We start from the raw sequence: 21,498 nt of genomic DNA, 5'->3' as shown, positions 1-21,498 counted from the left end.
TGCCCGTGCCATCCACCATGAAGTACTCATCAACAAAACGCCCAATCTTGTTGATGGTCGTATCGTCTGTGTCCGTCAACCACTTGAAGCCTGGTTGAGAGAAGTAGAAGTTGTTGGGTTTTGTGCCCTAAATAAAACCCATTTCAATATAATCAGATTTACTTATTAATAAAGATCAGAAATAACATTTTATGTTGCATGGTTCACATGATTTATTTCATGATTATATATATAATGTATAAATTCCATTTAGGTCTAGAACATATGAATTTGTTAATGATTATAGTGTTGTCAACACAGTGGAATATAATCTTAATTATATGTTCGAAAGTTTATTCCCTGATTTGTCAGAACACTGGATTTAGACTGACATGGTATAATCAACGATAGGTATTCTTACACCTTGGAAAAGTGTTATGTCCTTTCCAGGACATTGGCAAAGTTTACCAGTATCGGATGTATGGAGTATACATCGAAAGGGACCGATATTGAACTTTGATTAGATATATTAGAATTTACCATAATATCTATTCAATTCAATATCACCTGTTGATCCTAGATCAAATGATCTTAATCCTGATATGATTAGGTTCAATGTCAAGAGTGTTATTCGTGTTCTTTGATTTGTTAGTTAAGCCTACTTTTGGGTCAGGGTGATACGTACATTTTGGGAACACGGTAGTGCAATTGAGTGGGCGGTAACATAAATATGGAATCTATAGCTTCTATCTGGCGAATAGAAAGTAAAGGATGATTTCCTTCGAGCTTAACCAAACGAAAATAAATGGTGGAGTACTCATTTCACTTAGCTGAAATATCATTTATACAGGGTTAAGTGTTTTAAGGATAAAATACATTGTAGGGTGTTACGGTAATTTAATCCCTTTACAGCGTAAATCATCTACATAGAGGATCATTGATCAAATTAGGATTATAACAATGGATAACTAATGACGTGTCTATATCGTGGATCATATAGAGCGTTCTATATGACTAAGAGTGCAATTCCAAGTTCTAAGAGTAGATTCAATAAGGAATTAATAAGTTAGGGAATTTACTTGGTAAATTCGGTTTGACTTATTGGAAGCTCGGTTATATAGACCCATGGTCCCCATACTAGTTGAGACCATACTGCTTGTAAGACTCAGTTAATTGATTTTGATTAATCAATTATAATTCTAAAGTTAGACTATGTCTACTTTATGAATTTTCACTAAGCAAGGGCGAAATTGTAAAGAAAAGAGATTCTAGATTTATTTATTAATTAAGATACTTTATATGTCTAAATTAATAAATATATTAAATGACAATATTATTTAATAATTATTTTTTAAGTTATTAAATAATTAGAATTGACATTTAAATGGTTAAATTGGAAAATTGGCATTTTTGAGAAAATGGAAATGAAAAATAACAAAATGGGAAAGTTGCAAAGTGAGGCCCAATTTCCTATTCTGGCCGCCCACTATGCATAGGTTTTCGCCATTTATTTTTTCATTATTTTAATGCCATACAATTCTAACCTAAACCTAGAGGGCATTCTATAAATAGAAAGTATTGGCTTCAGAAAACTCATGACTTTGCACATTGTTTGCTTCAGAGAAAAGCTATGCCGCACCTCTCTCTCTCTTTTCTTCTCTTCTAATTTCGAAATTCCCTTGAGTGATAGAGTAGTGCCCACACACATCAAGTGGTACCTCAATCATAGTATGTAAGAGTGTGGAAAATCAGCATCAAAGAATGAGAGAAAGAGATCCAGATTCAGATCTTGATTATGCTCTGCTACAGAAAGGAATCAAGGGCTAGAGATCTGAATGGAAGGAGTCATAATATTCCGCTGCACCCAATGTAAGGTTTTCTAAACTCTTATGTGTTTATTTCATTGTTTTAGAATTCATATTAGGAAGTTAATCAAACATACTTGTTAGTAAATCTAGATCCTGGTAAAATATTTCTAACAACTGGTATCAGAGCCATGGTAATGATTTACTTTCATGTAATATGAATTAAAACGATGTTTTATATGTTTTGTGTTGATTTAGATGGTTTCATGTTGGTTTATGTGCTTATGTGATGAAAGTTTGTGTTGTACGAATTTTTTCCATGAAAAATATTTCTCTATTTTTGAAAATATTTTATTTGGATTCCTTGTGAAAAATTAAGCAATTTTTGTTTTTACGAAACTCGATTCTGATAAAAATTGGAAAAGTTATGAATTTTTGAAATTTAGGAGCCATGGCTGTCGAGTGGGTGCATCGAGTGCACCGAGCACTCGGACAAGCCAGGAATCCGCGCGCGTGACACGCCCGTGTCACCCCTACTGTCCGCCCACATCCGCCCGCCAGTGACCCTACAAGCGCCGAGTTTTCTCGGCGCCCTGTCCCTTATTCCGCGCGGCCTCCTGGGGCTGCACATGCAGCCATTCTTGGGCAACCAACCCAAATTGCAATTTTTGGTTTTTTTTTTTTTTTTTTTTTTTTTTTTCCAAAAATCCAATTTTTTATGGGATTGTTTCCCAAAATTTATTTTTCCAATTTTAAATATTTCCAATTATGGTTAGATTTAAAAATTTGTTAACTTCTTTAATATTTATATATTATTTAATTATAAGATTAGATATTTTGATATTTAACATATTTTAAATTAAAAGATAACTTTGTCTTTTTATTTAAAATATTATATTAAAATTATCTTATATGACAAATTAAATAATTAATAAATTTGAAATTAACATAGATATTTTTATAGATACACTTACCATAATATTTTCAAATTCAAAATTTGTTATTTTGTTAAATATTTAATTATTTATAAATTATAAGTTTAAAAAATGATATTTTTTCTATATATATCATTTTTTCCTTATTGGAAATTTATAAATCATATCTTAAATATTCAAATAACTTAGATATTTTGTAAAAATTTGAATATTGCTTAATTTGAGATATTTTGACATATAATTATGGTAATTATTATTTATTTATTATTTTATTCCTAAAATAATAATTATCTAACCAAATATATTTTAAAAAATTGGTTTATTTTAATTAAATTATAAGATTTGAAAGTGATATTGAAGATTCTTTCTTTCAAATCATTGATCTTACTTGATATTTAATTTAATTTGATAAACCTAGATATTTTAAAATTAGTTTCTTATTTTGAGATTTTAAGGTTTGTTTTAACAACCCTAAATTTTCAAAAATTTAGTTGGTTAGTTTAAGAATAATAATTTAATTGTATGAATATCTTATTTCACATCTGTTACATGGACAATGTTTGTTTATTTATTTATATTGTTTATTCAAAAAAAAATTAACAAACCTATTATTTATTTGATCTAAATTGCTATGATTAACTTGTTGACAGATCCAATGATCTGATTTTAATCATAGTCCAATTGTCAATAGATCTTATGAATAATTTGTAACAGGTAATTTTTGTACTTCTTTCATCTGTGTAAACCTAGTAACATGATAGGGCCCATCCAAATCATTTAACCTGTGTGAGCCTATATGTTTGTTATTGGGCTTAGATGCATATAGGAAGCCCATTTAAGTTTTACTAAGTAAATGGACAAGGTTGCTAAAATAAAATTTGACATAAGTAATTTTATTTAGGCCCAATTAGATTTGGGCTTATTCAATGACTACCAATTGTTTATTTAAAAGTTAAATTCCTCTCTTTTGGGCCTTGTGTGAGAGTTGGGGGCCAATAGAAGTGGGTACGACATACTGAACCCAGCTCCCCCTCACATGAACTACCCCAATTGTGAAGGCCCATTTTCCTTATTTAAATAATTGTATTAGGTTAGAATAGTGCAAGTGGATTCTGGTCACAGAATACTCAACTCATATAGTTTGAATCCATTGATAGAAAATGGTTATTAAACACTTGTGAAATTGTAACTGTATGATGACTAATTCTTTCTTGGACCACCACTACTAATTTAACTCTAAGTTGATTTGCCCATAAGGATTAAGCTAAATTGTGATGTTAAAGTGGGGATGGAAAGCATGTGCCTTGCAGTTGTGGCTAGAAACCTTGGAGTGGTGTGTGGGGTGCATACAACTAGATTAGAGTTCTCTGATGCTCTTTGTGGTGAAGCGGCAGCCTGCTGCTTGGCGCTGGAAGTTGCTAAGGATGAAAGTTGGAAGTTTATCATTATAGAGAGCGATTCTAGGGTGGTTATCAATTCGCTCAATGATCTAAAGCTCTGTTGGGAGATTGAGAACTATGCTAATTTTTGTAATAGACTCTCTCAGTGTTTTGCTTGTTGTAATTTTTATTTTGTTAGCAAATTTTGTAATTAATGTGGCTAAGTGAGCTTTTTTTATCCACAATCAGTATGGTTGTTTGTGTATTTCTTCTATTCCGAATAATATCCTATGTAATGATCGTGAAGTCTAATTTTTATCTAAGCATATTTTATTTTTTTTTTTAAAAAATAATAACCTAGTATAAAAAAATAGGGACTTTTTTATTTTTATACTTTAAAACAGTTTTTTTTTTACGAAATTTCACATAGAAATCTCTATTGCAACTAAAAGAACAATCTAAATTGTAACTAAAATCCGCATAGTAATTTATATAAAAACCACCGTGAAAACCACTTAAGAAATCTAAATCATAAATTTAAAAAAAAAAATTAAAAAATAATATACGGAGTAATTCTAAACAAAATATCCATTTAGATGTATTGTGTAAAATTTCTTACAAATTAGAAACACATACTACACAACATAAAACGGAACGATAATGACCCAAAACAATTCAATAAATATGATATAGATCTGTAATGACCGAATTTATTATTGGGACGTGAGCTAATTCGCATCGCTCTCTTCTGATCAACAACAAATCTGTCCACCATGATTTCGCCCGGGAAGCTCAAGTCGGTCGACTTTTACAGGTCTCTGACCCCTCTCTCTCACTCTCTCTTCACTATACTCCAGTTCGTTTACTCTGAGCAGTGCCAGAGCTCCTTTCATTATCTTTTTAATGATGGTGGAAATCGTAATCGGCACCATCAAATCTCTTTGTTTAGATTCGTATATGTTATTGAGTCATTGTAACGTTAACCTGTTTGTTCTATTTGTTGTTTTGTTTGGGGGTGCTTCTTTATGTTCGATTATTATCTTGGATTTTTAAAAGTTGGGGATTAATGGGTTTTTGTTTTTACATTGGAATTTTTGCCCCATATTTTAACCCTTATAATGCTTGGTTTGACGATTTTGGTTCATTGCATTTGGGGTTTTGGGTTTATTCATATGCTCTTCCTTCATACGTTAACTATTTGATTCCTTGCTGTGTGTTCAGGATGGATAATTAGAACGAGGTTTTATAACTAATAAATTTTTCTTATTTTTGATGTTGGTGAACTGTTTTGAGTTGACTATTATATTTCTGGCATTGTTTTGGTGGATGTAGTGCTGTTCTGTTGTACAATTCGGAGATGGGTGGGTGTTTGAAATCATTGAATTACTAATGAGAGTATAGCACAGTGATGATTTAGGAGGAATTGCGTAAAACCCAAATATGAGATGCTCTGAATGATGTTTTTTAATTATCATTATTATTACTTAATGACAAAAAAAGGAGCTTTTGGTGGCATTATATGAATGCCCTGTGATTAGGGTAAGAACCACGGTTCCATAGTTATATACTTTTTGAGAACAGTTCTATCTAATCTCAGTGAGTATTATATGCTGTCATGTCACCTTCATAAACTGTGAATTCTTAAGTTGATTTATTTTCACTTCTTTTTTATGCTTTGTGTTCTCTGGTTTGGTCATGGATTGTTTGAAGTCATATAAACTTCTGATTCTGATATTTTGTTAATTCATTTATCACGTTCCTTGTCTACAGGAAGATCCCAAGAGATTTAACTGAGGCATCACTATCCGGTGCGGGATTATCCATAATTGCAGCTCTTTCCATGGTATTTTTATTTGGAATGGTATGTTATCTTATCACATTTGTTGATTCTTTTGGGTTTTAACATATAGACTAGGGAATAGAATGACTTTGTTGCTTCATAAATCTCGGAATCATGTTTGGCGGGTTTTTTCTGACACGATCCTATCGCTGTTATATATTTATGTATATATTTTGATTGTTTTTACTATCTTTTTGTTCTGTTGTTAGGACTAATATTTCGTCTACCAGTTTTTATTTGTGATTTTCTTTTTCTTCTAAAAAGCTAGGAAGTTTAGCTACTCATTTGCTTGATTCTTCTCACAATTTCTTGAATGATGTATTTTGCAGGAACTGAATAACTATTTAACCATCAGCACCTCTACTTCTGTCATTGTTGACAAGAGTACCGATGGAGATTACTTACGTATTGATTTTGATATAAGGTATAGCTCAGTGACTGAATTTTGATGGTTCCTTGGTAGAGGTTGGTTTTATATAGTTTAGAGAGTTTTTTTGACTAAGCTCCTAGAGATATATTGTGAGTTTTAGGTTGTTGATTAATAATGTGGTTGGGTCTCGATTTGATTTTGAAGCTCAGTGTAAGTATTCGATTATGTTGTTTTTCACATGCACAAGTATCTTTAGAAAAATGTACTTCCTCGACCATAAACCGGTGGTGGTGTATTTATAAGAGTTGCTTCTCAATTGGTATGCTGGGACCTCAGTCTTCTAGATGTGTTTATAAATGTAGTAACTATAATTAGAATAGTTATATCTTCTCCTTGTCTTCATTTTCTTCACTACATTACTAATATTGCTTCAATTTTGTTGTAGCTTTCCTACACTGTCGTGTGAATTTGCATCAGTTGACGTGAGTGATATACTAGGAACAGTAAGTTTCCATATCCCAATCTTTTTTGGTCCACTGATGAATTTTTCTTGTAGTTTTATCAAGAATTCATTTGTATTCCAAATGGTGTACTACGTCTGTGGCTATAATTGCTATGGCTGTTTGGGGTGATCTGGTTAGAGAGCACAGAGCAATATAATTTTTTAAGATTTCGAGGATAGTTCTGGAAGTCCATAGGATAAAGGTCGATATTGGGTGGCTATTTTGTTATACAGCATCAACAAGTTCAAAGGAATGTTATATGTTGATTTAGCTAGAGATTGGAGATTCCTGTTGTACATTTCTACAGTGATAAAGTCAGACTTTTCTTCATAGCAATTGCTATAGTTTCATTGCCCCCAAGTCTTGTAGGGTTAGGTTGATATCGTAGTTTAGAAAAAAATTATTGAACATTTTTTTCTAAGAAAAAAGAAATGTTAAAAAAGAGATGAAACCAGACAAGAACAGTTTATTAATAGAAGTTCTCCTTTATTAACAAAAGTTCAGTTTCTTTCCTAGAAAGAAAAAGGAAAGAACAGTTTATTAATAGAAGAAACCAGACAAGAAATATATCGTGCTTTAGAATAATTTTTTTTAAGAAAAAAGAGATGAAACCAGACAAGAACAGTTTATTAATAGAAATTCTCCTTTATTAACACAAGTTCAGTTTCTTCTCAGAAAGAAAAAGGAAAGAAGAAAGATATCATATATTTCCAAATGTCTTGCAAACATTTCATTGGGATATATTTCATTTACATTTTGTATCTAAATTCTTTAAGAAGCACTTAGGTGATGCATGATGCATGCATCTTAAACATATTGTAGCCTTTGGAGATATAAATTTCTGATGATTTCATTCTCAGATTTTATGTTTACATTTTGATATATTTATTCTGTTTGCCAGTTCCACAATGTTTGAGGTTTAAGTTTCTCATGGGTGCCTTCTTAGCAACTGCTATAGTTTCCTATTCCTCATATATTCCAAGTGAAAAAAAGTATGAGAAGGGGTGCATGAAGTTTCCTTTAATACTATTATGTTTACACCACAAGAAAATCTATTTGCGCTCCAATATTAAAAAAATATCAACTGAAATTAATATTTAAATTTACTGATGATAATTTTTCTTTTATATTTTACTATGTAATAATTTCAATATTTTCTTTTACCTCGTTTTCATATACCGTTTTCTAATTAATGCATATCAATTTTTTTTACTCTAATAAAACTTTATATATTTCTTGGTTTAAAAACGTATTTTTTTAGAATGTGAAAAAGAAAAAAAAATATCAGAAAGAATGAGTACAAATTAAAAAAAACATGCATAATTTAATTTATTCAAAATAAAAACAGTAAAATAGGGTGTTTTTATACTTTTTTGAGTTGCAAATAAAACTTCCCATATAAAATTTAGTTGTCTCATTGTTCTGTATAGATCTATTCTAATCCTGTTCCCTTCAAAGTTTAAAGACTTTAATTGTTCTTTTTGATCGAGTTTGTGCATCTCTAAAGTAAGGATTCCTCTAGTACAAGACAAAGCAAAATGTAGAAGGATTAATGAGTTGCTTTGAAACGAAAATCTGAGTTCATCTAAGAGTTCCTAGCTTTGTAGTTTACATATTTAGAGCTTAATATCCTTATAAAGAAATTGATAGGAATAACCTGTCAAAATTAATAGGACAGTAGCGAGAATGGAGTAAGTTTGTACTGAATATCTAAGATTTCGAGAGCTTGGTTCTCTCCTAAACAGGTATTACACCTTTAACAAAACATTCCACACCCTTTCCCTTTGCTACTCTCATATGTATACTATACCAATACTCGTCCTCATTACAATGACCCGAGCAAATACCTCTTTTAGTAAGCTCTACCACATCTAATCCTGAGGTCTATTAGAAATGTAGTGGTTAACATATACATATATATATATTTGTAGGTTTTATTCTTCACTATTATTTTGTTACTTTGATTGATATTATAGACTTTGCCTGACATTAAGTTTCCTCACTTTCAGAACAGGTTGAATATAACAAAAACAATACGTAAATTCTCCATAGATGCAGATTTAAAACCTACTGGTGCTGAGTTTCACTCAGAACCAATGTCAAATTTCATTAAGCATGGGGATGAAGTTGATGAAGAAGCTGGTGAAGGTTCTGTTGCTCTAACAGCAAATAACTTTGATAAATTTTCTCACCAGTAAGTGGTCCATGTTTAAATCAATTCTCAGCTAATGATTTGACCATGGAAGACTTTTTATGCTATCTAATTAAAGTGTTATCTTCCCATAATTTGTGTAACAATTCTCTTGTAGATATCCAGTTTTAATTGTCAACTTTTTTGCTCCTTGGTGCTACTGGAGTAATCGCCTGGTAAATTTTCTACTTCTATCACTGAATTTTGGTGAGAGTCTATGATGCACGTACACTATATCCATGTGCATATGTACTTCTCTCTTTTTCGTACTTCCTCTCTTTCCTCCTTGTTGGAAAGAGGAATCTCTTAAATTACATTGATAACTTGCAATCAAAGGAGAGCTTATCTTTGCATTATTTTTTTTTATTAAGATACCCATTTGTACTTAATGCTTATATTGTTTTGTTTTAGAAACCTTCTTGGGAGAAGGCAGCCAGGACAATACGAGAAAAGTAATTTTTTAATTATTTCCATTCAACTATTATTAAGAAATTGTTGCCTTTACACTGAAGTTCTTTTATTTATTTATTTATTTTTTGCTTGTATTCAGATATGACCCAGAGTTGGATGGACGTATAATTATGGGAAGGGTTGATTGTACTCTAGAAGGTGAACTGTGTAAGAGGTACGCTTTTGTAGATCTAAGCTTTAAGCTTATTTGTTTTATCCTAAAATGTTTCAGTGTTTTCTCTCTGCCATTCCATCCTTTAGGACTCGTTTGGTAGGCCGGTCATATTGTATTAAGTAATAATAAACACTATATTTGGATAAAAACTTATTATATTAATTATTACGATCATAAATTTTAATACAATGTGAATACATAACAAATAATTCATATTAGTTTGTATTATAATATTTACAAAGGGCTCGGGGTTCGGAGTCCAACTTCGATCCAGGGTCTCCAGGGATGGGATTAGGATTGGGGTTGAGTTTATGTTAATGATAATATAGTTTTACACAATCTATTAATACAACTCAATACCAAACATAGTATTGTAGTAATACAATCCAACACAATACTATACAATACAATACAACACGGCGTACCAAACGAGCCCTTAGGAATTGATTTAGTTAAAAATTCTCTGATGTCACTAAAGTGTTGAAGAAAAGTGGACGCCAAAAAAATAAAATAAAATATTCTTTAAAAGATGTAAACATGGGAATAATTGTAATGGTAATATGTTTCTTTTGAAGGCACAAGGTGATAAGCCCCAATACACTTTGTTCACTCTAGGAGACCAAAGGAATGGCTTTGGCAGGGGGTTACTTTGTATTCTGGTCTTATAGTAATTGTTTCCTATTTTTGTATTAGTGGGCTGTTGTAAGTGGAAGGGCTGAATTGTGGAAATAGCTGATAGAATATTTCTACTTTAAGGTTATTCTATCACAAGGATATTTAAGTAGAGATCTAGGTTTCATCTTAATGTTTCTGTGTGTTTATATACTTTTAAGATGTGAAAATTGTTGATTGCATTTCATCACAATGACATGCTTCCTGGAACATTAAGTGCTTGACAATTTCGTGGATGTGTTGCAGATTGACATGGTCATTTTGGTTGTCAACTTTATGATTTTCTATCTTTGCATCTCTTGTTATTGTAGTTTACATTTTATTGCTTGGTCTCTTAACTGACTTCTTCTTTCTCACAAAATTAGGCATCATATCCAAGGGTATCCATCCATTCGCATATTCCGAAAAGGAAGTGATTTGAGGTGAGGTAATGTTGCATTTTTTAGTTTTATGATGTCCCTCTAGGCATTCCTGCTATGTTGTGTCACATTAAAGTTTTCATTTTTCTTTTTTAAAAAAGTGTTGCTCATGGTCTGCATACACATGCCCTATATTAAAACTCATAGTATTAAGAAATGTAATCACCTGTCCACACATTCTTGTATCAATAATCAATCTAATGTCTTGAAGGATTGTTACATTGTCATCTAATTGTTTCTTGCATGGTGATCGAAATGTGTAAAGAGTGACTAGGTTTAATATTGGGTTCTAGAGTGAGTGTGATTCTGATTGCTGATGTGATATGGTGGTTATTTTCTGCCACAGGCTTGATCATGGACATCATGACCATGAATCTTATTATGGAGATCGAGATGCAGACAGCTTGGTTAAGGTATGTACATATGCATAAATGTTTTGAGTTATCCTTCATCTCTCATAAAACTTTGACTGATTGCTTTGAAAGGTTGATAGAATTTTCCTTGAGTAGAAATATTTTATCAGAAATCAATACACAGATAGTGAAATCCCTCAAAGAATTCTTTGTTGCAAAACATTGACAAAGTATACAAATCGAACTTGCAAGAGGCTTGTCTTTCCTATTCCAATCTTTCGAGAGGTTTGGTCTCTCCACAAGAGTCTACTCTTCTTTAATTTCAAGCTACCCTTACAAAAGTATAACTAATTCCAACTAGGATCCACTAAGAACAACACAACTCAGCCCCAAACTTCACAGAAACTGCCAGCAAAATAAAAAAAATGAAATAACAAAAAGGCTACAAAAACACCAAGTAGTCTATTTGCTTGGACAATCTCCTATTAAATATAAAGCCTACAGGGAGATTATCAATGGTCAATCCAGTCAGTGATGTGAATGTGATTAAATAGCAACACCTACAATTTAGAATGAATGATGTCTTCATTTTGTCGACTAATGACAGATGATGGAAGGTTTGGTTGCACCTATTGAACTGGAGTCTCAGAAACAGCTTCCAGGAGGTAGCAATACAACAGAAAATGCAAAAAGACCAGCACCAAAGGCTGGTGGATGTAGAATTGAAGGATATGTACGCGTGAAAAAGGTTTGTTTCCAATTGCGATAGAAACACTACAAAGCTTAGAACTGAAACAAATGCTTACCTTTTAACATGAACAATTATTTGATTTCTTATTGTACTATTTTGCTTCACATTTATTGACAGCGTCAAATTTTCCATTGTCATGCTAATGTAACAATAATTAAAATAAGAGTTATTGCTGGCATAAATTTATGCATGTGTTGCACTTAAATATCTAATTAGTACTTTTAAAGGAATAAATACCTAAATTTCAAGTTTTGTGGCTACTATTAATTTTTATTTGCGGCTGTTGACAGCAAAAATACTATGTGTACTCAACTGTTGCACATAAATATCTAACTTTTAATTTTTGTTTTTAAAAGAACCTAACTTTTTGTTATGAAAGCATCTAATTAAGTTAAAACTAAAGCTTGCAACAGAAATTAAAAGTTAGGTATTTGTACTGTCAAAATAAAATGTTACTTATTTAAGGGCAGCACATACACAAACTTAAGTATTTATGGTGCCAATAACCCTTAAAATTATTATTATTTTTATGTAATCTAATCAAAATATCATTTCATCTTGCGTTAGTTCTTGGCAACCTTTCATTGCTTGTCCCTTTACTTCCTCAATTCTAAATTTGATTTTCCTTTACTGGGCAGGTTCCTGGGAATCTTATCATTTCAGCTCGTTCAGGATCTCACTCTTTTGATGCTTCTCAAATGAATATGTCACATATTGTATCACACCTTTCATTTGGTAAGAAGATTACACCTAAAGTCATGAGTGACGTGAAGCGATTGATACCTTATCTTGGAGGAAGCCATGATAGATTGAATGGCCGGAAATTCATTAATCAACGAGATATAGGTGCAAATGTTACAGTAAGTTTTCCAATACGCTGACACATAAGACAATCATGAAAATAGGCTTAACTGTATGATAATAACATTCTCTTATGTTTCTCTTATTTCTTGTTCTGATATTAAGGCCCCATAAATTTCTTAACTAGTTTTATTGGTTTTTCATTCTTCTCGATATAGAAACTTCTGTTTTCATTGGGTTACTTTGTTTAGTAGCCGTATTTGTCCTTAAACTATCAGAAATGTTTCCTTGGGTTTTTGAACATTAGTTTTTTTGTTTCGGTTTCTAAACCATAAAAAGTGTTTCAGCTTTTCAGGTTAGGCGAATTACACATCATCATTCCCCTCTCTATTCATTCTCCTACCGTATTTGTATTTTATCACTGGCGTATATCAGTTGGGCAAACAATAAATCATAAAATTTTAGTAACTCAATATAATATATACTTTTTTTTTTGCTAACTCAATATAATATATACTTGCAAAGTAGATTATGAAAGAATTTCTCATCACCCAATTAAATAAAAGAAAAATAAATAAATATGTAAATATTTGATATTTCTTAATAATGGACACTGCAGATAGAGCATTATCTTCAGGTCGTTAAAACAGAAGTCATAACAAGAGGTTCCCATAAATTAGTTGAGGAGTATGAATACACGGCCCACAGCAGTGTTGCTCAAAGTGTATACATACCTACTGCAAAATTCCATTTCGAGCTCTCACCGATGCAGGTAGTGTTTTGTAGTATTGTGTTTGTACTTAGTGATGTTTATTTTATTTAGTTTTTTTACCTCACCATTTTCTTTACCTTCTAAACCAGGTTTTGATAACAGAAAATCCGAAGTCCTTTTCACATTTTATCACCAATGTGTGTGCCATTATTGGAGGTGTCTTCACGGTTAGTACTTCATATCTGTTGTTTCCTCCCTTTATTCTTAGGAATGCCTCTAAATATTCTCGTCTTTGGGTTTCAGGTAGCTGGAATATTGGATTCAATTCTGCACAACACTTTTAGAATTATTAAAAAAGTTGAATTAGGGAAAAACTTTTGAGAGGCAAGTAAAGTTTCTTGAGTGTTATCTTCCAGTACCAAGTTTAGTGCGAAAGTTTTGTTAGATGGTGGGGGCAAGGTATTTTATTCATTGTCACAACAGTTCTATTTTACATTCTGCATTTAACATGCAATGACAATTATTGTGTTATATTGCATGAAAATCATTAAATTTGGTAGATTATTTTACAATCTACATTAAACATGCAATGACAATTAGTTTGTGTTATATTGCATGAAAATCATTAAATTTGGTAGATTATTTTACAATCTACATTAAACATGCAATGACAATTAGTTTGTGTTATATTGCATGAAAATCATTAAATTTGGTAGATTATATATTTTCATAACTACCACAAGGATATATACTAAGGGTGTTTTTGAAAAAAAAAAGTAATTTTTAAAAAATTTGTAATAAAAAAATATTTAGTAAGCAGTTAAAAAATATTTTATTTAAAAATTTACGGAGAAGTTACGTTGAAAGTTGGTACTAAAAATGTGTAAATTACTTTTTTACTAAAAATATATTTAATTATTTATAATATATTATTTTTTTAGGAAAAAATATTTAAATTTTTTATTTTGTTTAAAAAGTATTTATATTTATATTGTTAACAAATCACATTAGATTATCTTATAAATTATATTGAGCGTACCATTAGTAAATTTTGGTGGAGATCAAACAACAATAAAGGAGTTCATTAATTGAGGTGGAAAAGCTCACAGATCACAAGGATAGGGGTGGAATGGGCTTCCGTGGTTTAAGGGATTTTAATTGGGAAATTTGACATTTTATGCTTAAACATTAGATAGGGTGTTTAATTATACCACCCTTATAAAAATTTTATAACTATCCTATTCTTTTATTAGTGACTCCAAAATACCCCTCTCTTCTAACTCAAAAAATCCCAAACATTTTGCCTCCTTCTCCCTCTCTTCTTCACGCACTCACTCTCTCTCTCTCTCTCTCTCTCTCTCTCTCTCTCTCTCTCTCTCTCTCTCTCTCTCTCTCTCTCTCTCTCTCTCTCTCTCTCTCTCTCTCTCTTCACGCACACTCTCTCTCTCTCTTCACGCACTCTCTCTCTCTCTCTCTCTCTCTCTCTCTCTCTCTCTCTCTCTCTCTTCACACACACTCCCTCTCTATCACTGCCGCCGACTCCGTCGAGTGCCACTCGATCCTCTCCTGGCCGACTGCCACCTCCACCATTTTCACCCTCAACCTCCACCTCATTCAACAAAGCAATGGGTAAGTGTTTTTCTTAGTAAATAGTGCAGTTTTTTGTTGAATTTCATGGATCTGAACGTTGTTAGTTGTAATTTGTGACTTTTGTGTCCTTGAAATGGAGGTAGAGTTTGTGGCTAACAGTCTGTGTTTTTCTGGGTTTTTTTGTTTTTTGCGATTTTATGCGACATCATGCGATGTTTTGTGCGATGTCATGAGAAATCTGAGGTTAGGGATGACATGATTAATTTTGGCGACTTTGTACGATTATTGTACGATTTTATGTGCGATAATGATGTTTGGCGATTTGTGTGCGATATGTTGTGCATCGTTATGCGATTTTGTTGACTATGTGATATTGTGCGACTTTATGCGATTTCTTTCCTTTGTTGTGCGATTATTGTGCGACATCATAACTGGTTTATATTATGTTAGCTTAAGGCGATATTGTGCGATGTTGTGCCATATTGTGTGCGATATAGTATGGTGATTTTTAAATGTAAGTTTGTTTGTATTTCTTTGGGACAGATTCATCTGTATTTGTGCCTGTACTGTATGATGGCGTTTGGACTTTGGAGGGTTTCAACTGGGTATTTGATTCCTCAAAAAGTAAGACATTGATATTGGACATTGACTGTACACTGAAAAAGTTGCGTGAAGTTTTGCATGAGGAGTTGGAGGTGGACCCCTTGGTGTATGAATTGAAGTTAGAAGTTCTTTACATGTACATGAAAGGCACTAAGTTTCCACTTGAGGTTTTAGTGAAAGATAGTCAACTACGAGTGTTCTTGAGCATGAAGGCAAAAATGAGTGTGGACAACTTGTTGCCACTATTTGTGACTAAGGTGAAGAAGAATGTGAATTTGGAGCAGACTCCTCGAAATGTAACCCCTAGAAGTGTTGTTGGGACCTTTGTCCCAGAAACTGATCTGGGGGTTGGTTTGGACGAGCAAGTTGGCACTAATGTAGATGATGAGAGAGTGGGTATCGAATTTCATCATTCAGATGAGTTCGATGCTCCCTTTTACAACAATGATCCTGTGGTTGATTTGGGTGTGGATGATGATGTGGCTACAGATGTACCTCCCCTGAGGATGGAACTAACTCCAAGCAACCAAGTAGAGCGACAAAGAAGACCTTCCCGTAGTGAGAATCGCCAAACACCAAGAACTAGTAGCAGTCGGCCAGGTCCTTCTGATAGTGCTCCTGTATCTGAATTTGAAGTTTCTACTATATTCAAACCTCTTGTGTGGACAAGGGAAGACATAGAGGAAAATAATGTGTATACAACATCTCTTAGTGGTACGCCTTCAGGGGAGATATATCTTGGCAAGTTGTACAAAAACAAGGAAGAATTGAAGAATGTAGTGGGAATGTATGCACTGAAAAATAATTTTGAGTGGATGGTAAGTAAGTCTGGCACTGATGTGTTTTACGTTACTTGTAAGGATGAAAATTGTAAATGGAGATTAAGGGGGAAGAAAAAGGCACTTTGTGACATGTTTGAGGTTACTGTGTTTCACAACGAACACACATGTAACTTGGATTCTAGACATTCTGATCACCGGCAAGCAACAACGTGGGTCATTGGTCACATTATTAAGAACAAGTACACATCAGATGGATCTAACTACAAGGCAAAAGACATACAGAGGGATATGTTTGATGAATATGGCATCAAGATGAGTTATGAGAAAGCTTGGAGATGCAGAGAGAAGGCAGTTATGTACAAGAGGGGTACTCCAGCAGAATCTTATACGAAATTATATGGTTACTTCTACATGCTGGAACAGAAGAATCCAGGCACTATTACTGACATTGTCAGCGAGGATAACCGGTTCAAGTACTGTTTCTGGTCACTCGATGCTTGTAGGAAGGGATTTAAGTTTTGTCGTCTTGTGATTAGTATCGACGGAACATTCTTGAATACGAAGTATGGAGGAACACTGTTAGTTGCTGTTGCGTACGATGCAAACAACCAATTGTTTCCGGTAGCCTTTGCAATTGTTGACAGTGAGAATCATGACTCTTGGAAGTATTTCTTGCGGAAGTTGAAGGCCATTGGTGAGGTTGAAAATCTTATGTTCATATCAGATAGGCATCAAAGCATTGAACATGCTGTTGATGTTGTTTTCCCAGAAGCATGCCACTGTGCATGCTTCAAGCATATTACTATGAATGTCGTTCACAAGTTTAAGACTGATGTATGCAACCAACAAATATGGCTTGCAGCTTACGCATGGAACAAGACGGAATGTGATAGGCATTTTGAGGTGCTGAAACAGATGGACCCTGCCATTGCTACATACGTCGAGCAAATAGGGTTTGAAAAGTGGGCTCGTCCTTATTGTCCAGGCGATCGGTACAACATAATGACAAGCAACGCTGCTGAAAGCTTCAACAAGGTGACAGAAGAATTCAGAAAATATCCAGTAACTATTTTGGTTGACTTCATCAGGTTCACACTTCAAAATTGGTTTGCTTCTCGTCTCGAAAAGGCTAGTAAGTGCGCTACTCCTTTGGCTACTACTTTTGAAAATGATTTAAAGGATCAACACAAAGATGGTATGTTCAGGAGTGTCCTTCGTAATGGTGCCCAATTATTTAACGTTGGTACGAGTCCTCAAGGTGAGAGAGGTGGTGATGTGAACTTAGTGGAGAGAACATGCACTTGCGGACTTTTCCAAACGCTCAAAATCCCTTGTCCCCATGCATGTGCTGCAGCAGTTAGTTAGAATGTGAGCGTGTACACACTTTGCTCTTCATATTACACTAAAGAAACGTGGAAGAAGATCTACGATGCCACAATTAATATTGTTCGCGAGGAGGATGAGTGTGTATTACCGGAACATATCAAGAACATAAGAATCGGTGTACCAGTGGAGAAAAAACCAGTAGGTCGGCCTAGGAAGAGCAATGCAGGTAGAAGACCGACGAAGCGTCGACCGTCTAGTGGTCAGGTGGTAGTGGAACCTCGTCATTGTTCGCTATGTCACGGTTCAGGGCACAACAGAGCTACATGCAAAGCTCGAGTTTGAACCATTTCTCTAATATTTAAATGAATATGTGTTGTATTGCTGGTTGTTAGATATTGTGCGATTTTCTCCTACATTAATACTTTTTTTTGGTTTGTTTACCGACTTTTAGGCGACATTATGCGATTACTGTGCAATTTTTGTGCGATTTTAACTGACATGATCTTATTTTGATGTTGTTTTGTTCTGTATATTTTTGGCGATATTATGCGATTATTGTGCGATTTTAGTGCGATGTTAGCTGACAGGATCTTGTTTTTTAGTTTGCTAGGTTTTGTATTTTTTGGCGATATTATGCGATTTTAGTGCGATGTTAATTGACAGGATCTTGATTTTTTAGTTTGTTTGGTTCTGTATTTTTTGGCGATATTATGCGATTAATGTGCGATTGTTACCAGAATCATTTTTCAAGATGTCATCATTTCCCATAGTTACCGTTATAAGACAGGTATTTATCAAAAATTAAAAAAATAAAGAAATTGATACAAGCAACAATTTAAATAGCTTTAAATTTACTTGTTATATATAATTTTGGTGAGATTATAATACAATTACAAAAGGGGAGTTTATGTGTATAAGAACCTACAAAAAACTACCATGTTAAGTTCTGGTAAAATAAGTCCACACACCACCTATGTCGAAAGGTGAGCATGTTACCATCATGAACATGCTCCAACGACCGGTCCGGCATCAAGTGCTCAATATGCTCCATGGCATACATTCCACAATTGCCACTACAAAAAAAAAATTACTAAATATTAGCAACAATTAAGTTAAGTAATTCATAATGGAGTGCAAAATTAAATAAATTACTCAAAATATACCAAAAAAAAAGAGATTCACCTGCTCTTCGTTTGTGGTGCAACCTCAGAGGTAACTCGTCTATAATGTAGGGGTAGCAGCTGACTGAGATCGCCCAACTCCACCGGATGTACATAATTGTTGTATGGGAAATAACCGCTAGCTCGAATTAGATTCGCAAATAGCTCGCTGTAAGGCTTCAAATGTGACTCCATGGCTGCCTCAACGGTGCCACCGATATCAGAATCATATACAATGATCTCCCAGTTGTCAATATCCACCTCAACTGCCACCTAGTGGCGCTCTTTGGGAAGGTGCAACACAAAGTATATGTAATCCTGGTTCTCCCAACATGGCAAGTATCTGTGCGGTATCCCCTGCACGTAATTCATAACGCCCTCATCCCATTTCATCTTGCTCTTGTCACCCTCATAGAAATTCCAATACATGGAAAAGCTCTGTGGAGCAGATGTGTCCAAAACTACACCTTTTCGAGTGTAGACTTCTGGGTACAGGGTCCGTCTTCTTCTCAATAAGTGCACCATGGCATCAAGTTGCTGTGTTCCAAAAGAAAACAGTAAGATAGCAATCGCATAAAAGTCACACAAATATCGCAGGAAATCGCACAAAGAAATTACCAAAATTATTTCAAAAATTGCACAAACATCGCAATTTTATCGCACATAAGTCGCAAAAAATACCTAAAAAAGTGAATAATCGCACAGACATCGCATATAAATCGCATAAAAATCGCATAAACAGATCAAACATAAAGTGCAAACATCGCATATAAATCGCATACAAGTCGCACAAACATTTAAAAACACAATAAATTAATTCTGTTAAGAAATAACTTACAGCATCGTCGAGCCATTCGTTCAGCACCATCAATTTCACGAACCAGGATCTAGTGGCTTCGCCAGTGTGAACATCCCCCCTAGGACGCCCGTTGTCCCTAGCATAAGTGATCCATTTTTGGAAAAATTTTAACAGCCGGGGTCCGCCGGTTTCAGTGTGTCTACTACCACGGGCCCATGTCATTGTTTCTTCTTCCCAGCTGTGTAGTCATTCAAGAAAACCGGCTTCCGCTTTCGCCTAACCCTACAGAAGTCCACCCCATCTGGTGGCCTCTGCAACTCTTCCACATCCTGAGATTCTGTATCACCTAGCGAAATGACAATGACATTTGCAGGAGTAGAAGGAACGTCAAATACGTCAGGTTGCCAATCTTCTGGGTAGAGATCATCATCATCATCATATGTCAGCGGTGATGGATGTACCGTCTGTAATGGCTTTGCCGTGTCTGATGGATGTGTGGGGTCTGATTGATGTGTCGGCCATGATGGTTGTGTCGGCTCCGAAGGCTGCTTCTGTAACAAACTTATTACGGTCGCAATTTGATCCATGATAAGATTCTTCATCTCTTTCTAACATCTCTTGAAGTCAGCCTTCATCTCAGTCTGGGCAGTGAGAATCGCAAGTTGTTGCGCTTCTACCTTCTCCAATCTCTTAGCCAACAAGAGGTAGTCGGAGTCATTTGCTGGAGCAGAGCTTGGGGGCACAGTGGCAGGCGTTGGGGGCACATTGGCAGATGTAGAGGCGTCTGGTGCTTCTTTGGGTGGGGTTGGTGGAATAATTTTGGACCTTTTCACATAATCTGCCACCCGTTCGGCTTGGGTCTGGAATGCGGTCGAATCTTGCGCCCCGACTTGCGTTTCTTCGACCTCATCCAACCCCATTTCCACTGTGGGGACCTCACCCTCACAATTGCTCTTCCAATAGTCGACCTCCCAATTCCTAGGATACAAAATTTGAAGAACAACCATCTGAAAAAAAAAAAACGAAAAAAAATATTAATTATCGCACAAATATCGCATACACGTCGCATAAAATCGCAGAAAAGATCAGGTTGGTACACAGCATAAAACAGCATATGAAAGTCGCACAAATATCGCATATATGTCGCATAAAATCGCAGAAAATAGCAGAGCCATATTCAGCATAGTAAAATTGCACAACAATCGCACAAAAATCGCATAAACTCGCAAAATAAAACAGTGGCAAATGAAAAAAAGTCTAAATCGCACAAAAATCGCATTGAAATCGCATAAAATCGCAAAATGTAACAGAGGAAAATGAAAAAACATGTTTAAATTGCACAAAAATCGCATTGAAATCGCATAAAATCGTTGAAAATCACAGTTTAGCAAAACAAATACCAAAACAACAAAGAAAGTCAGATTGACATACCCTTTTCTCAAATAGGGTAGCGACATCAGGTTGCTTCACATCATGTTTCGTAACCGTGTTGGGGGTGCTCCAATTCAACATTCGAGGGAATCTAGTCCCTCTGCACTGCCCGTACTTCTTCGCCAAATCTTGCATCACCTCAAAGGCCAGTATTGTAGCGCCGGTGCATATTCGTAGACATTGTACTTGGCCTCTAGTTGAGTAATTTTTTTCTCCTTCTTCCCTTTCTTCTTATCCTTAGTAGATTTATCAAGGCAGTTTTTCCTCAGGTCAGTCATACTTTTGGCTGTGGATGACAACAACTTCTGATATGAAAGAAGGCCCCACGGATATTCGAAGAACTTCTCCTCGTTTTCTACTAACTTCAGCATATCCGACCATATATAAACACCCTCAGCCCTTGATAGTAGCACACCTTCAACAAATGCACACAGCAACAGCTTGTACACGTCGTCGGCCACATCGCACGCCT

At 34.4% G+C, this 21,498-nt stretch overlaps 1 protein-coding gene across 2 annotated transcripts; it reads left to right on the top strand.

Moving 5' to 3' along the window:
- The first annotated feature begins 4,703 nt into the window (after positions 1–4,703).
- On the top strand, positions 4,704–13,944 carry LOC115725132 (protein disulfide-isomerase 5-4). Of its 2 annotated transcripts, XM_030654565.2 has the most exons (15): positions 4,704–4,912; positions 5,869–5,959; positions 6,268–6,362; positions 6,754–6,811; positions 8,821–9,005; positions 9,121–9,178; positions 9,414–9,454; positions 9,553–9,627; positions 10,665–10,721; positions 11,065–11,131; positions 11,679–11,819; positions 12,461–12,682; positions 13,243–13,395; positions 13,485–13,562; positions 13,639–13,944. In XM_030654565.2, exons 1-15 carry the CDS (start codon positions 4,872–4,874, stop codon positions 13,714–13,716), a joined length of 1,440 nt encoding a protein of 479 aa, XP_030510425.1. In that variant the 5' UTR covers positions 4,704–4,871; the 3' UTR covers positions 13,717–13,944. The 2 variants fall into 2 exon arrangements, with proteins under 2 accessions (XP_030510425.1, XP_060973234.1); XM_061117251.1 differs by having other exon boundaries at positions 4,729–4,912; positions 13,485–13,944.
- The last annotated feature ends 7,554 nt before the right edge of the window (positions 13,945–21,498 follow it).

The sequence above is a fragment of the Cannabis sativa genome, chromosome 6 (assembly GCF_029168945.1).
Source record: "Cannabis sativa cultivar Pink pepper isolate KNU-18-1 chromosome 6, ASM2916894v1, whole genome shotgun sequence".
In the NCBI taxonomy this organism is placed as follows: Eukaryota; Viridiplantae; Streptophyta; class Magnoliopsida; order Rosales; family Cannabaceae; genus Cannabis; species Cannabis sativa.
This window is presented reverse-complemented; position numbering and strand designations above follow the sequence as displayed.

Excerpts from the sequence above, each read along its gene's own strand:
- LOC115725132 (XM_061117251.1), top strand. The coding sequence starts at position 4,872 with ATGATTTCGCCCGGGAAGCTCAAGTCGGTCGACTTTTACAG. Across the intron at positions 4,913-5,868 it reads AAGTCGGTCGACTTTTACAG|GAAGATCCCAAGAGATTTAA; the intron begins GTCTCTGACCCC and ends CCTTGTCTACAG. Across the intron at positions 12,683-13,242 it reads ATATAGGTGCAAATGTTACA|ATAGAGCATTATCTTCAGGT; the intron begins GTAAGTTTTCCA and ends TGGACACTGCAG.